The sequence below is a fragment of the Diceros bicornis genome, chromosome 24 (genome assembly GCF_020826845.1).
Source record: "Diceros bicornis minor isolate mBicDic1 chromosome 24, mDicBic1.mat.cur, whole genome shotgun sequence".
Lineage (NCBI taxonomy): Eukaryota > Metazoa > Chordata > Mammalia > Perissodactyla > Rhinocerotidae > Diceros > Diceros bicornis.
In genome coordinates, this window is record NC_080763.1 from 20,747,724 (window position 1) to 20,765,610 (window position 17,887).

Below are 17,887 nucleotides of genomic sequence, written 5' to 3' on the forward strand. Positions count from 1 at the left end.
AGAGACCTAAGGAACCTAGGGAATGGGCCTGGGGGACGGAGGAGACCCACTCCCCAGCTGAGTTTCAAGGGGCCCCTGAACAACTGAGCAGGTTAACAGCTCCTGTTAAACCCCACCCCCCTACTCTGGTTAAAGAACCATTTCTGTTGTCCCCTGGCCGGGTAGTCAGAGGACATGAGCACCAAAGACCTGCGGCAGAAAGCAGGAGGGCTGGTGATGAAGGGCCGGTGACGTCAGATGGCAGTGGCAGGAGCCCCAGGCAGCTTCCGCCCAGACGCCCCGAGGAGAAGGAGATGAAAGTCGAGGGGTCACACCAGACAGGTATTGAACCTGTGACCGCACGCTGACCCCTCCACAGCTCCCACCCATGGGACATGAAAGCATTTCGGTTACACCTGCATGGGAAGTTCTTAGACCCGTGTCACATATCCCCCCACCCACCTTGTACCCATTTTACAGATGAGGAGAGAGATGCCCAGAAAGGTACAACAATTCTGACACAGAGGCATAGCTGGATGAGGACAGACTGCTTCCTGATCTTCCGATTGGTGAAGTCATCTAGTCTCCTTCCCCACCTCCCACTCTTCAGGACCAATTGGAGAACCATGAGAATTTTCCTTAAGGAGATCATTAGAATGCCAAACGGGAAATCTGGGACAAGTTGGAGCCCACTGCGCGCATGCACGCACACACACACACACACACACACACACGCACACTCGCGCACTCGCCCCAGTCTTCCCTCCTTGTGGAAAAGGAGCTGCAATACCTCAGTTGGCCACTGAGTGGTGCCTTTGGGCCGTGCACTTGGCTCCAAAGACTTCTCTGAACAGCAACAGAAAAACATGCTTAACCTTAAAAAAAAAAAAAAAAAGTACATCTTACTTTGGGTGAAATTCGGTGACCGATTGAATGCACTTTCCACCATGTCGTGGTTCAGCTTCTCTGGTCTTTGGCCTTTTGTTGACTTCAGTATGTGTGATTCCCATGGCTGTGGGAACCATGTAGCCAGGGGCCTGTCCTCGTGTCTTATTGGTGGAGAAACTGGCCTGTCTTGTTCACAGGGCACAAAGTGTGCCATCCAGACCTGGGTCCTGCTGAAAGCCCTCCTCGGGGCTGCTCTGGGAACCATCCTCATGACCTGGGGAGCTGTTGACCCAGCTTTGCCTCTGGTTGCTGCTGCTCTCAGCAGAAAAGAGCTCACGCCCAGCTCTCAACGGCCCCTGCTGTGCCAATGCTCAGGGATTCATGAGACGCAAGTACGGAAGTGAGCGGGAGGTTTTTCTCTCCAGCACTCCCTGGAGAATCTTCTGACAAAGAGGTTTCCTATGTGTGTCCTTTCAGCTTTGTTCCAGATGAGCCCATCTTCAATCCAACAGACATTTGTCTAGTGCCTACTGTATGCCAGTTACAATGCTGGACACCGATGTTGTAAATCAGCTCAGTTTCTCCAATTATAACATGAGTAGCTGGGTCCTTCCAGCCCAGGTATTCATTACAATTCCGAGATTCTATCAGCTTCTCTGATCTTTCCTTCATTTTGATGCCTCCAACTGGTCCCAACCAGATACAACAAAGGGACTCGCATTGTCTGTGTCGTGGCATCTACATAGAGCAGTGGTTCTCATCCGGGGGTGATGTTACCTCCCAGGGACATTTGGGAATGACCAGAAACATTTTTGGTTGTCACACATTGAGGAGAGAGTGCCACTGGCATCTGGTGGGTAGAAGCCAAGGTTGCTGCTGAGCACCCTTCAATGCACAGGGCAGCCCCCACAACGGAGAATTATCCAGCCCCAAATGGATAGTCCCGAGGTTGAAAAACCTTGACGTAGAGGGAGAGAAATTTCTTTTTTGGTACCCAGAGCACAATGATCGTCCAATGTGCACTTCTTTACAGTTCTCCACAATAGTGGAGCACCTTTTGTATTTTCAGCAGTCCATATGGCCTTTGTGACCCGTGAAGTGGCGGCGGGAAGGCTGGGGGATGCAGCAGAACAAGTTCCATGGGACATCAGTTCTGGAACCAATCCAGACACTGACTGGGCCCTCTGGAACTGACTGTCTTTATGCTTCCACTTCAGGTTCTGGTTGGCTGTCCAAGATCTCAAGAAGCAACCCCTACAGGATGTGGCCAAGAGGGTGGAAGAAATCTGGCAAGAGTTTCTGGCTCCAGGAGCCCCAAGTGCAATCAACCTGGATTCTCACAGCTATGAGATAACCAGTCAGAATGTCAAAGATGGAGGGAGATACACATTCGAAGATGCTCAGGTTTGCTCATCCACTCACAAGGCGTTCATTTGTCCACTCCCTTTAACACGAGTCCAAGGCATTGTGTGTGGTTAGAATTTCATGTTTTATTATTTATAAGGCCATCAGTGGAAACCATTCCAGGTAGATGCACAATGAAATTCCAGGAGGGTTGTTTTTCTAGATTAGTTAACTTTATTACATAGAAACAGAAATTTATAGTTATATGTGTTATCTTTTCAGGGAACATCTCAAAAGTGTTTTACAAAATCTGAAGTCCTGGAATAAGTCAGTAGTAGAATCTGGAAACCACAATACAATGTCAGCAAAGTGGGTCTAGTGAGTTGGCAGGGCCCTGGTTAAGCCCGCAGTCATAACCACTACCTTACACTGCTTCCATGGTGATTTCCAGCTACACGGTGACAGTGTGGAGCATCTCGTATTCCAGGCCTGTACTATTTGATGAGATGCCACAAAGAGCAGACGGAAGCCCCTGCCCTCGAGGAGGTTATAGGCTAGTAGAGGAGAAAGACAAGGAAACATGCAATTCACCAACAGGAGAAGCGCCTCAAGGGGTGAGCTCTGGGGTTTCAGGAGCCCGGATGAGAGACTTCTAACCCTGCAGGGCACAGATGCTGGTGAGGTCGGTGAAAGAAACAGAAGCCACAGTAACCACCCCCAACAGCATGAGGGCTGGGAGGGGCCATTTCTAAACATAAGCATCAGATCAATTTCTTCCTTCCTGGCCCTAACTTTCATTTCCTCCCGCATCCTGCACCCGGTAACAGGGCTGAAGGTTTTGCTCTTGTCTCCTTGACCCTCTTCATTTCTCTCACCTGAGGGGTCCCCAGGAGAGAATTTGCATGGTGTGCCCTCCCACAGACTTTTATTTTTTTTTTTTTGAGGAAGACTGGCCCTGAGCTAATTGCCAATATTCCTTTTTTCTTTTTTTCTCCCCAAAGCCCCAGTACATAGTTGTATATCCTAGTTGTAGGTCCTTCTAGTTCTTCTATGTGGGACACCGCCTCAGCATGGCTTGATGAGTGGTGAGTAGGTCCGCGCCCAGGATCCGAACCATCGAACCCCTGGCCACTGAAGCAGAACGCGTGAACTTAACCGCTACACCACCAGGCCGGCCCCTCCCATGGACATTTTTATCTAATTTAGGACTCTCAGAGGCACTGATGTAAATAATGGCATGAGAACATAACCACTGTCCCTCCTCATCCGGATTTGCCTTGTCGTTTGCTCAGAACTTCAGGATGGAAACACTTACCAACCTCAACAATATAACTATCTTTTCTTTCCCCCTGGTCGTGAGCTCCACTGAATGCCTATGCCAGGCAGATTTGGTTCTATAGAGTTCAGTGTCTTTGCTTTATGAGATAGTGAGTCCCACACAGACTTTGCAGCTTCAAAGCAAAATATTTAAGTCATAGGAAATCTTTTTTTTCTGATAGATTTTTGTATGTGTGTGTGTATATGCTCCCAAGCACATATTGACATATCCTGGTGAGGAGAGTGATGGAGAAGCTCCACGGGTGATGGAGAAACTCCCTAGAGGAGTGATCTGGAGCACACGGCTCAACTCTCCATCCACGTATTTGTGAAACATAAGAAAAGGGATACTGATCAGAACCATGATGCTCCCACCCCATATTATCACTCCGAGCATGACATCAGGAAGGATTTATTTTAATGCTCTATTATGGAAACTTGTAAACACGTGGGAAAGTGAAAAGAGCAGAACAACAAACCTTTAACAGACCCTCATCTAGCCCCAGCAATCATCAATACAAGACTGATCTCACATTATCTGTGTCCCCACCTCCTTTTGCACCTACCGCTGGGTTATTTTAAAGCAAATCCAAGACATTATTTCATCTGTAAATACTTAGGTATGCAACATTACCATAATACCATTATCACACCTTAACAAATTAGCAGTAATCTCTTAATATCACCAAATGTCAGGCTAGTGTTCAAATTTATAGTAGTTCCATCACTGCCTTTTTTAACCTTTATTTAAAATGAAAATCCAATAAGGCCCACACATTGCAGTAGATTGACCTGTCTTTTAAGTGCCTTTTAATCTACAGGTTCTGTTTATGTCCCCCTGCTCCCCTCCCTGCCCCCTTGCAATTTATTTGATGAAGCAATTGGATTCTTTGTCCTGTAGAGATCCCCAAACTCTGGATTTTTCTGGTTGCAGCTCTGTGGTGCTATTTAACCTGTTCTTCTACCATCTGGATTCCTATACATTGGTAGTTTGATTTAGATATTTAATCAGATTTACATTTGACTTTTCTGGGCGAAACTACTTCATAGATTGTGTTGTGCTTACTTGTCAGAAAGCACATAACGTCTAGTTGTCTCTCTTTTTGTGGTTTTAGCATCCTTTGATGTTCACTGCTAATATCCATTAGTTAGTTAGGGGATATAAAATGATGATGTTCTAATCCTGTCATTCTTTCTTCATTTATTAGCTGAAACACAAATAATCGAATACATCTATTTGATTATCTAGTAATATAGTTCTTATAGGACAGGTTGGATAAATGTTTGATTCCTTCTCTTTATTTGCCAGTTTTCAAAATAATGAGTGGTTTACTGTCATCTTCCAATGATGACCAATTAGGATTTTTTTGTTGTGTTTTTTGTATCTTTGAAAACTCATGAGTTTAAACATATTTGATGTGTTTTAAGCCATTTTGTTTGTTGTTTTTATTGATGCTTGGATTGTGCCATCTCTGGCCAGTTGGCTCCTTCTGATATGACCCTAGTAGTCTTTGATATTATTCAAATAGCAAGGAAGCTAAGATGTTCCAGGCCCTGCCCCAGGTCTGGAGTCAGCCGTTTCTCCAAGGATCCCTGGTTCCTCTTAGTGGGAAATGGTTTCTAGACACCATAATTTGGACATTTAGGGGTGCTCATTGTTCCTGGATTGGTCATCGTTTCTAAGCCTTTTTGGTGGACAGAGCTAGGCTATTTCCTAGGTTATTTTTTGTGATAAAGATACATCATGAGTTCATACTGATACTTTCTATTCAAATTGAAGACTACAGGGAATTTTATTTAACCTCTTCTTTCTTATTTCTGTGCCTCCTTTCTCTATGCTAAGAATCCTGGTTCTCAAGGATGCCATGGATGATAACATTAGTACTTCATGTAATTACTCATTGGCTTTATCCTGCATTACCACAGAGCAGTCTCTAAATCACAATGCCAACATTGGCAGCAACAATCTGATTATTGTCTGGTTCTTTAATCATTGCATAGTATTCCATTGTGTGGAAGCACCATAACTTAGTCAACCAGTCCTCTCTTCTTGACATTTATGTTGTTTCCAATTCAAGAAAGCTTTGCTGGGAAATCTTGGGAAGTTTGCAGATTGTGCCTTAACAAGTTTCTGAACACACAGCCTTCATTAGTATAGTGCTCTGCCATTTTTCAGATACTTCCAAATATATTATATCTCATTCTTGAGGTAGACTAGACATGAGGATTCCCTAAGCATCTCTAAGTTCCTCATTATCTGTTAAGATTGGTCTCCTATGAATTCAAATGAAACACTCTTCTAAACCAATTTCTGCTTTCAGCCTGTTCCCTTTTGTTTCTTTAAGTGTGTTTTCCTCATAAATATACAAAGTGCTTCTAACTAGCAGTGTGACCTTGGGCAAGTTACTTAAACTCCCTGAGTCTTCCTTCCCTCTTCTGTAGAACAGAGATACCTATGCATAGGGGTGGAAAGAAGCATGTCAACAACTAACAATGCCCAGCCACGGTGAAAGAGGATAAGTTATTTGCTATTTTATTTTCCTAATGTCACTAATTTTTTTTATACTTTTATTTTTAAAGTGTTCAGTGAAAAAATTCAAATAATTGCGTGTAAACTTAGCACCCAGAAATAACCCCTCTTTGGGTGTATTTTCTTCCTCAATTTAAGTATATAAGGTGATTATGCAAATAGGGTAATTCTGTAGCCTGCCTTTTACACTAAACCAGGAGTTGGTTAAAAAAACTGTGAAGGGCCAGATAGTATAAATTTTCAGCTTTGTGGGTCATGTAGTCTATTTCACTACTACTCAATTCTACTATTTAAAAACAGCTACATTGTAACCACACAACAATGTGCACAACGTGAATGAGAGGGCGTGGCTGTGTTCCAAAAAACTTTATTTATGGACACAGAAAGCTCGATTTCATATAATTTTTTTTTTTTTTTAAGATTTTATTTATTCATTTTTTTCCCCCCAAAGCCCCAGTAGATAGTTGTACGTCATAGGTTCACATCCTTCCAGCTGCTGTACGCGGGACTCGGCCCCGGGCTGGACGGAGAAGCAGTGCCTCGGGGCGCGCCCGGACCCGAACCCGGGCCGCCAGCACCAGAGCACGTGCACCCAACCGCCAAGCCACGGAGCCGGCCCTCATATAATTTTTCATGAAATATTATTTTTCTTTTGATTTTTTTTTCAGCACTTTGAAAATGTAAAAACCATTCTTAGCTCACAGAATATAAAGAAATAGCTAGTGGGCCAGATTTGAGCCACAGGCTATAGTTTGAGACCCCTGTACTGAACAATATATCATGAAAATCATTGAAATGCTTCAAGAAATCCAGAAAGATAGAAGGTGGAGGGTTGGGTGAGGTTAATCTTCAGTTTATAAGGGAGAGTAGGTCAGAGGAGACTTCGTCCTGGTGCGGTCACAGCAACGCATGAATCTCTGCGCATCTCTGCTCCGCGGTTGTGTTATAGAGCCGACCAAGGAGAAGTCAGCCAGTACCATGATCCTCACACCGCCTTCCCCTTCCTGGCCAGCACTGCTGCCTGCACCAGCTACACAGGTGTGATTCCGAAGTCTCCAGGTAGGGAAAGGAGGTTAAAATCCTTAGCAGCCCATGACCAGCCAGGACCTGCTCTCAGATCTCCTGACTTGCTGGCCAAGAGTTTGCTGCTTAGATCACACTGTCCCTGTTGTTAGTGCTGAGGGCTTGATTGTCACGCTGAGACCTGGAGAAAGTCTGGTGCCTAGAGTAAGTGTCAGAGCTGGGAGCAGGCTCTGAACCTGTTTCTGCCACACGCTTTGTCTAGGATTGTACATTCAAGTCCTTTAAGCCTGCTCGTCTCAGTTTGCCCATCTGCAAAGTGGAAATGGTGACACCTAAGCCCTTTGACCTCCCCTCCCCATTGGGATCAGGAGTTCTGGTGGCTTCCTCAGCCAGTCACAATGGTTCTCAGAAGCCCCACACAGTGATCAGAATGCCGATAGAAGTGTGAGTGTGTGCCCTGTATTGGGGGTCACTGCCGGAGTGAAGGCTCAGCCAGATTTATGGACTCATTTGAAGTGGGGACTGGGGGTGGGGTGCAGGCTCCCTCTGAGGATTTTGGTTTTTATTTGACAACATGCATTGTTATAAGCAAAGTTAATTGCCTGTGTTCGCTTCCTGTGGAAATATTTCACAAGCCACCCTGTCAGCATGGGCCCAGCGTTTGCACTTGTGTTTTGCTGATCCATTTGGCTTTCTTGAAAATTTGGGCCAAGACCAAATCTTCCATAAAGGTCTGTGGGCTGTGACCATAGCCCTCAGTGGTTTGCTATGTTGTTCCAATTTCATAGATTTAGCATTGTGAGTGAAGAAAAAAAGAAAAATGGGCCATGATTTTTTTTTTTAAAGGACTCAATTCTTTATGCTGGGGCTCAAATTCTCTGTTCCCAAGCGTGGGGCATCAGAGGACCTGCATTACCACCCACTTGCTATGTCATTTCTGGCAAGGACCTTGACCCACTCTGCCTTCGTTTCCTTATCTGTAAAATGGGGATGAATGTCTTACAGCCTCCTAAAGACTTTTGAAAAATCAAATGGGCTAATAGCCCTGAAAATTCTTTAAATAAATAAAAAGTGCTATATATTTGTACGTGTCAACTCACAAAAATGAATGGCTTTAGTATTCCCTGAGGTCTCATAATTCCAAGCTAGATCAAAAAAGAACTCTCTCAAGAAGATGTCCGCTCTTAGAAGGAGTTCTTAGGAGGAAAGGTAGAAAAAGTGTGCAGGGGTCAAATTTGAGGGGCCTTGAGTGTCATCCTAAGGAATTTGAACTTTCTCACCCTGAAGACAGTAGGAAAGCATTGAAGGCTTTGAGCCAGAAGAGGGCGAGTCAGATGGTGATGGGCAGTCAGCTGGAGCCAAGAGATATCTGAATCTTGGGGCATATAGTCTAAGGCTTTGCTGGCAGTTTTTGGAGGAGAGAATGAACCCACAGGAGGTATTGAGGACCTAAGTCTTCCTTGCCTCTTTCCAGAGCCTCCACAGGCTGCAGGAGTGTGATGGGAGTCGGCTGGCTGGTGCAGTGGCTGTCTGGCTTCAATTTTAAAAGTCTCAGAGTATCCAAGGATGTTCCAAGGACTGTGTCACTGGGTCCATTCAATCATTTGTCCATCTCCCCATCCATGCATTTCATGAACATTCATTCCCCCATTTGAGTTGAGAGACCTTGACCCTGTGGGCTATGAAGTTCTATGGGGAGGGAAATTGCAAAGGAAATAGGAGGAGACCTGGATGGCTTTTTGCCATCAGGCAGAGCTTGTCTAAGAGCACAGCATTCTTTATAAACTAAACAAAACAAGCCTAAGAACACACTTCATTGAGATCGGATTGGATTGGAAATCTGTCCATCAAATGGATTGACAGCTGAATCAGGCAGACCAACCCAGCCTGTTGGCCTTGATCCCTGCAGGTTCCCATATAGGCTTCCTAGCTGTCCAAGCCCCACTGCTTTCCTGACCTGCAGAAGCTGCTGACACGTCCCACCCTGCCCTGTATCTGCAGTGTCTGCTGTGTTCGTTGATGGGAGCAGGCATTTGGTCTTCTTTACCTTTTATAAGTCCCTATGACACTAAAGGAATGCTCTGCACACGGTCGAGGCTTAAAAAAATTTCCTAGACAACTCAGTCCAGAATTATAACACTCTCAGCTGTACCTATCATAAAAAAAACATATTCAGGCAATGTGTCCCATGGCTTCCCACTTTGAAAAATCTTGCCAAACAACCTTGGGGAGCACATATAGTAAATGATCAGTAAATACTAGTTAAATTAAATTTCTGCAATATGCCAGTTCAGCAAAACTTGGAATACCCACCAAGGGCCAGATGTTCTAGGCTCTGGGAATATACAGATACAAAGGAGGGTCCCTTGCTTAAGCAGACCTCCATCTAAGTTACCAAAACTCTACTTGGCCATCATCCACGCATAGAAGGATCAAAGAGCAACCTCAAGGCCAAAATGAGGTCGGGGTGAAACAAGAGAAATACACCATCAAGTCTACACCCACCTTGAGCAGACAGGAAGCCTCTAATCAAAAGTTTCTATTATTACCTAAACTTAGATGTTGAAAAGCAACTTGATTAAGGAATGCAAGGCTTCTATCGTTTGCTTTGTTTAAAAGCCAGAGCCCAGTGGAGTACGCATTTGTTTGCTCCAGACCACTCAGAACTAAAAGTCTTCCCAGCCTGGTGAAGGCTGTTAATCTTTGCTCCAGTGGTGGAGGTGGTGGCATTGTATGCTGGTGTCACCAGACTGCTCCACGTTTCCTGATATTAATCCTCATCGGAGGGCATTTCCTGGTAGACTCCCCATGCCAGACATACTTTAATACAGAAGGCCACGGCACTGCTTGCTCCATGAGTTACTCATTTTATTCCGTGGGTGGTTTTATTTTAGGGAGAGGTACAGCAGAGGGAGGGATGCATTTCAAAAGGAACAAATCAGTTGTTTGTGATCTGGTTCTGTTTATTACCACACAGACTAGTAGTTCCTGGAGAGAAGGCGTCAGAGAACTACATTCCAAAATTTCTTTGTTGATGCTTCAGAGCGTAGATTTCTTGCACCAAACCCCATGACCTTGAAGAGGAAAAGGAAAACATTTTTCTAAATTAATACCCATGGTATATGGGTAGATAAAAGGCAATATGTAAAGCTGTCTTTGAAGCTCCTCTTATCTGAGAATAGGGATTGAACCACAGCAAAATACTGTGCCCTTTGGCCAGTTAAATTAAACATGTTTATACAGATGCTTTACAGGGCAAAGGCAAATGATAATTTGCTCTTATGCTCTCGTATGACTTGAATGCTACATTACATGGAAACAAGGGGCCCCCACGGCCTGCTTAGGAGGACAAAGAAATCCAAATGGGAACTTCTCAGTTAAGATCCATGTGATCCTAAGATGGTCATCCAAAGCTGCATCCATGAGGACAACAAGAAACCATCTTTCACTTAAGTGGGTGTCCATATTGCTGTAGTGTCTTTTCTGTGGCCTCTTCTATGTTTAGTAAGTGGATAGTGATTTAGGATCCATGTAAGGTCCTTACCACTGTGCAGTTCTGTCCTCTGTCCTCCTGCAGGACTCATGTTGAACAAAATGTTAATATTTCCTAGGCTTCAGCTAACCATGCCTAAGGTCTGAAGACCTTTGGTTTAACATATTCAAGAGTCTTGAAAGGTGAGACTCAGGGATCTTCTGTCAGTTTCTTTGATACAGACTTGCTGCTTATGACTTCCCAAGGGCTCCCGTCAGCCCTCAGAGCTCTGCCAGATTGGGACCTACCTTCAGGCAGGGAAGGCAAGTTGTACATGGCCTGTGAGGTGAGAAACCTGAGCCTGTCACCCTGGGTGACCTGGCCGTTACCATCACTGATGATGGTGGTAGTGAATGGTACCTGAAAGGGAGTGATGAGCAGTGGCTGCATCTGCTACCGGGATGACTCAGATTAGGACCTGAGAGGAAGCCCCTAACATTTCTGCTGAGCACACATTGAGGACTTTATTTGTCTCAGCCACACGACACTGACTCCCCTCGAAACCCCAAATCAAGGAGAGTGAAAAGCAGCATGTTGCAGAGGAAGAGCATGAGCTTTGGGTTCACACAGCTCTGGGTTCAAATCTTGGCTCTGGCCTTGGGCAAGTCACTTAACCTTTTAGAGTTTCCATATCCTCGTCTGTAAAATGGAGTTGTTTAAAACCTAAGCACTGATTGAAAGCAAACAAGAACAGCAACTACAATAGCACAGCTGGGCTCTGCTCCACCTTTCCTCCTCCCCCAGGAAGCTTCCAGTGTTTGGTCTCATCCCCACATCACCCCCGTCAAGGACAGTCACAACGTGAAGGCCGGTTATCATCATTACTTTCCAAGTATGTAGTGTTCGTAATGCTTTTCCTTGTATTCCCTGGTTGGACTGTGTGATCGATGGAGCTGGGAAGGGGCAGACTCAGGACCTGAATCCAAGCCTTGGCTCCCAGCCCAATCCCCTCCCACCAACCACACAGCAATGTCACATCTGCCCACAGCCTCATCTTCCTCCACAGGACTACACAGGACCCAACAGTTCCCAAAGTCTGGATGTTGTTCCAGGAAGCTTGGGTCTGGAGGGCAGAGATGAGGCACATACATCTGCAAAGAGAAAAATAAGAGACTTGAAAATCACAAGAAGGGCTCTTGGCAGCTGTGCAGTGCTCCAGCCAAGTGGTTTCCCACTCCAGCAGAATGTTCTAAAGCTGGGAAATGAGATCCTAGCTGTTGTAGGAACCCACAGCAAAGAGGAGGACATAAGGGTGTTCTTAAGTAGTTCAGCTGCTCCAGCATGCTTGGGCCCAAGGCCCCAGTCATTTGTCGATTACCTTCCCCCACGCATGTGAGGGTCACTGTGTTTTGTCTAAAAATAAAGATTTCCAAATGGGGATGATCACAGCAAAACATTGATTTGTAGTAGTTGTGGTTTTGAGACAGCTTGCACCGGTCGCTCCCTTCAGCTCCCACGTGTGTCTCGGACCCTACTTATTCCAGTTGTTTTTGCTTCTGCCTTGGTATCCCAGGCAAGCAGAGATCCTCATCCCAGGGCCAGGCCCAAGAAGGGAATGAGGGTGGACTGTCTCCTCAGGGTGACATCCTTGCCTTATAACTGTCAACTGCTGCAGGGGTGTGATTCCCTCCCCCCCGCTGAAATTCGTGGTTAAGACGTTCCGTATGTTGTAGGCCCTAGAGCAGCAGTTTCTTAACCTATGGAGAACGTTCCATTCTCACCCTCCCTGGAGGAGGTGGCTCCCCACGTGTCAGGAAGGCAGATGTGGACCCCGGCAGTTCTGCTTGTTCATAGTCGACTCGATTGTCTCTTTTTTAGAAAAAGAGAGAGAAAGGGAGAGAGAGGGGGGAAAAAAGGAGGGAGAAAGAAGAAGGCGGAGGGAGGAGGAGAAGGAATAGGAGGGAGAGAGAGAAGGAAGGAAGAGGGGAAGGAAGGAAGGAAAGAAAAAAAGAGGAGTAAGGGACAGAGAAGAAGGAAGGAGGAAGGAGGCGGGAGGAATGGAGGAAGGAACGAAGATAAGACAAGAAAAAGCAAAGTAGAGAAAAGAAGAGTAACCTTCTTTTTCTCTAGCCCCTCAGGAATTCTCTCAGCTGGGGCTCACTGGTTTTGCCAGTGGCTCTCTTGCTCTTTGCAGATTCTGGATATACATTCCCCTTAAGACTGGTTGTTTGCAGAGCAGGGGAAGCAAACCAGAACCCCTCATAAATCAGTAGAGGTCACTGCCAAGAGCTTTGTACACTTGCTGTCCCTGGCAGTGATAAACTCACTGCATTTGGGAACTGGCCAAAGACCCTGAGTCCTATCTTAATTCTCATTCCCAGAAAAAACTCAGCACTCTGTTTACCCGCCCTCTGTTTACTGTCTTTGTGTTTCTTAGACAAAGCTGGCAAGGAGGAAGGAACAGAGTTCCATAACTGGGTACATCAAAGGCTCCATTTCTTTTCTTGGGGGAGGAGAGGCGGACAGAGGAGAGTCACGGATCTGAAGGCTGTGGGAAAAGGAGGCCCAGGCTAGAGGAGCCTGAAGTCACAGGCCCTGCAGAGCGCACAGGAGGTCTGCAGAGGGTCTCGGGTTCTGTTTTTCTCAGACCTGTGCCTTCTTGCATCTGCTATTCTTGCTTTGGTGGCTGTTCCCTTCCAGGGTAATCTGAGCTTGTCCTGATGATGGCTAAGGGCTAGCAACGAGATTGACAGAGTGAGACCTCCTTTTGTGAGCCGCCTCAACAGGTCATGTTCCCACTCCCTGCTTTCTCCCACATCGTCCCCACGTTGGTTCTGGCTTTGGAGTGGGCCATGTGACGTGGGGAGGATGAGAGTGGTGCCCACACTGCTCCTCTGACCCACATCGACCCCCTGGAGAGTGACCACTACTGGCTGCTGCTCCTTCCTGTTTGCCCCTGGATTGTCCTTCTTGCTCTGGTGGACGAGACTATGCAGCGGAAAGACCAGGCTCTCCCACCCTCAGTTCCAACAGAATCAGGAGATACGTTTCTCTCTGTCTGCTCAGATCTTCCTCCCTTGATGAGGATCCTTCTGGTTGATAGACAGCCATTTCCCACCTCTGGCAGGATAGCTCATCCCATTTACACCAATTCATAGCACCTGTACTCGCACCTCTTCTTTGTAAACCTTAGCTCAAACATGCCCCCATATTTACAAAAGCACAGTGCAGCCCTACTAATGGGAATGGGCCCACTGCAAGGAGCCCAGCGACATTAAGTACTGGCTCGGACCTGAGACGACTTTGACAGTAGTAGTCTATTATCTTTGTGCATCAATCTTGCCTGACAGAATCTAAGCCCTATGACAGCAGGGACCTCTTCTGTCTTGTCCAGGCTATAATCTCAATGCCTAACACAGTGCCTGGAACCCAGTAGATGCTCAATAAATATTTGTTGAATATTTTTGTGATTAGATGTTTAGGCCTCTGCTTAATCCTGCTCTTTTTCAATTGATAAGTTCTTTCTTTTAATGGACCAGGCTTTTCCTACCCACGATGAGGCTGGAGAAATTAGCTAGATTGGGGGTGACATTTGTTGCCAAGGCCAGAAGTGCTGGGCTAGGAGAGGTTTCCTTACTGCTCTGGGGCAGCAGGGGGGGATTTTGTGAGATATACCTGGGATTTAGATTCCTCTAAGAAGTCAGAACAAGAGGCAGGGACCTGTAGCCTTGGAGAGGGTCCAGGCGTGAGTAACAGGCCTCTCCAGATGAGTCAGGAGCCACTTGGCTGTGTTGGTGATGCCTGAGACAAGAAGAGGAGACAGTGAGTCATTTTTACTCTGGGTTAACATTTGTACCTAAGATTTAGGTACAATTTAAAGAGACAACAAATGAAAACAAAGACCAATGATGTACCTCAGCCTGGGCTCTGAGGCCATTAGGGATGGGCCAAGATGCTCACGTATGGAATTCCTTTGAGCTGAGAGTGATCCCCACTCTCCTTCCATACAGAGAGCAGGAATTGATCCCATAATAAACCAAAACAAATATCGAGCCTGCAAACTTTGGGAACGTTGAATTAAACAAGCATTTTGGTGAACCAAGAAACAGTGTAAATTCCACCAACATTTGACCCTGCGCTGGACACTATGCATATATGAGAGGTTAAAACATATTGTTCCCCCAAGGAACTTAAACTAGAGTGGGCTGGATTTTGTCAGAAATTTGCAGGAAAATACTTAGTGAGGCATGTTCTAAGTGTATGAAATCAGAACACATCTGGATTATGAAAGTAGGTCCAGATCCAAGCCACTATTTAATTCCACTTGGCTCCTTGCAGTGGGTCCATTCCCATTAGTAGCGTTGCACCCCTGCTTTTGTAAATATGGGGGCATCTGAGGAAGAATGAAGCTGATGCCCAGACAGGTCTGCTTGTGGTCCGGCTGAGGATGGGACGGAGAGGGATCCACGTGTGGCCGACGTGTTTCTTGCTTTCTGCTTTCACTTTCTTTGGAGGTGAGAAGGAAGAGGGTCTTGGCAAGCTCTTGTCATTGCCCCAGATTCCTCTGGGATGCAACAGCAGTCTGGCCAGCTGTCTCTAAAATGTGCCCCCGTGCAAGCGGTTAAGTGCGCGTGCTCCACTGCGGCGGCCCGGGGTTTGCTGGTTCGGATCCTGGGCGCACACCGACACACTGCTTATCGGGCCATGCTGTGGCGGCGTCCCATATAAAGTGGAGGAAGATGGACACGGGTGTTAGCCCAGGGCCAGTCTTCCTCAGCAAAAAAAGAGGAAGATTGGCATCAGATGTTAGCTCAGGGCTGATCTTCCTCACAAAAAAATAAAAAAATAAAATGTGCCCCCGAGCTGAGGAGAGGTCTCTGCCTCCCCCTCCTGTGCCCTTCCCTGGGAAGAGTACCCGAGGAAGAGGTCCTTAATGACCAGTCCAGTCGCTCAGCTGAGCACTCTCTCCTCACTGAGCATCTCTTCAGTCCCCTGAGCACGGGGGCCTTTGCCCAGCTTCATGGAGTGAACAATGAGTATACATCAGGAAGATGCTTCTTCTGCTAGGCCAGCCTCTGCCTAACAATCTCACCCTCCCTAGTGAAAGCCTGCCCTCCCTCCAAACGGGTCCTTTCTTGGGACAGCCAGGCTTTCCTGTGCAACTGAGCTGCGTTGCATTTCAACTGATAAATAACCCTTTTTCAATCAACAAGCTCCCTCTTATAATGAACCAGGCTTTCTCTGCCCTTGGTGAGGACAGGTCTGTTAGGAAGGGCCCACAAGGCTCCAGGAATTAGCTGGAAGTCAAGGGTGAAGTTCATCGCCAAGGCCAGAATGTAAATGCCTCTAGGAGCCCAGGAGAAGAGAGGGCAGCGTGCCACAGCCTCTGCCCCTCCTGAATGTAAGCCTCAGGGCTGGCATAGTTGCCCACATGCCCCATGATCTGATCGCCAAGGACACCCTTCTAGGATAAGATGGCGGCCCCAACATGCGCAACTGACCCAGTTGCATCATTGCCCGCGATGTTTGTTTTTTAATTAAACTTTTTATTTTGAGAGATTTCCAGACACACAGGCAGTTGTAAGGAATGGTAAAGAGATGTAGCATTTACCCAGTCTCCCCTAATGGTAACATCTGCAAAACTAGAGTACAATGTCACAGCCATGATGTTGGCATAGCTGCATCCACTGAGTTGATCCAACTTCCCTTGTACTCGTGTTTTCGTGTGTGTGTGTGTGTGTGTGTGTGTAGTTCTATACAACGCTATCACATGTGCAAGATGTGTAAAGATACAGAGCCATTCCATCACCACGAGAATCCTTCCTATTGTCTTTTATAGACACACCTCCCTCCTTTCCCCTCTCCCATCCCCAACCCCTGGCAACCCCTAATCTGTTGTCTATTTCTATGATTTGTCATTTCAAGAATGTTATATCAATGGAATCGTACAGTGTACAACCTTCTGGGGATTGGCTTTTTCACTCATCACAATTCCCTTGAGATTCATCCAAATGGTGGGGTGCATCCACAGTTTGTTCCTTCTCATTGCTGTGCCTATGGTTTTAGTGATTAAGCAATACTGCATCCCAACATGGCACCAAAGCCCAATTACAAAGCCTCTGGGACATGATCCTCAAGGATCTTTTACTCTGAGAGAGAAAATGTGTTTTGTTTGGTGTTTCTGAGTGGGGAAAACAAACATGTTGCAAGTTTTTCTAGGTACATACAAGCATACACTGGTTCATTTGTTTCTTTCCTAAAACGGTGGCCAGTTGGGTTGTAATCCCCTTTGGCATTGGTTGACAGTTCTTTCTTGTGTCTTCCCACCTCCTTCCTTCCCAGGAGCACATCTACAAGCTGATGAAGAGTGACAGCTATGCGCGCTTCCTCCGGTCAAATGCTTACCAGGACTTGCTGCTGGCCAAGAAGAAGGTATCTTTGGGAAGGGCAGGCTTGCCTTTCTTAGCACTGTTGACCCTTGCCTTCTGCTTGCTGCTGGTGTGAAACGAAAATATCATCCCGTGGGTTTTATTTGTTTTCTCTTTTCTTCTTTCCCTTCTCTATCTGCTCCCACTCCAATGGAAGACAATTAGGATTGTCACCACCCCAGCCCACCCCCAAGGTCCAGGATGTGGCATCCTGTCTCCAGGTCCCCGTTATCTAACGTCTGCATGTTCTGCCCACAGCAGGCAGGGTGACCAAATACTAAGGCCACAGTGGCTCAGCACAGGAGTACAGGGCTGGCGGTGACACCAGTGGATCCCTTAGGAAACCAGAGAGAGCCCCTCACTGCAAAGTCCAGTGCCCTCCCCCCAGACTTCTTCTCCCTGACCAGCTCAGAGAGGAGTCTGAGGCAAGGACCAGGGCAGCCCCCTCATTGGACAGAAAACCTTATAAGTTTCAAGGGGGCGATCTGGCACCTGAAGTCTTTCCTGGGATTGTTCCCTCCTTGACACCCCCTTAATCTCCCTCACCTGCCCCACAGTCTTCCCCTTTTCGTTTAACCAAGAAGTAACTGCATCCTAGCTCCTTCTTCCTCCTCCGCTTAGAATTAAGTCATGGTTCCCTGCAGCCCTTGGAGTCTGGATTTTGAGGCCCAGGGACCCTCCACGTGCAGGCGGTGAGGAGAGACTGAAGCAGGGATGGACTCAGCTGGATTTCTGGGAGGAGGGAAGGAAGAGCTGGGAGGGGCATGGGATCAGGGAAAGGGGAGGCAGGAGAGATGGCTCATGATCCCAGCATGCCTGCAAACCCTCTGCACTTTTCAGCTCTGATCTGGGGCCCAGGTATGGCTGAATGTGGCTCTCTTTGCACCAAATTCCACGACTTCCATG

The 17,887-nt window shown here is 46.7% G+C and overlaps 1 protein-coding gene across 7 annotated transcripts in view; it reads left to right on the forward strand.

Annotated features, from left to right (window-relative positions):
• RGS6 (regulator of G protein signaling 6) overlaps positions 1-17,887 on the forward strand; it is a 174,189-nt gene that overhangs the window by 132,652 nt on the left and 23,650 nt on the right. For all 7 annotated transcript variants that reach the window (XM_058567939.1, XM_058567941.1, XM_058567942.1 and 4 more), the window contains 2 exons: positions 2,085-2,271; positions 16,896-16,985. In XM_058567939.1, the coding sequence (XP_058423922.1) occupies positions 2,085-2,271; positions 16,896-16,985 (277 nt within the window). The remainder of the gene's footprint in view (positions 1-2,084; positions 2,272-16,895; positions 16,986-17,887) is intronic.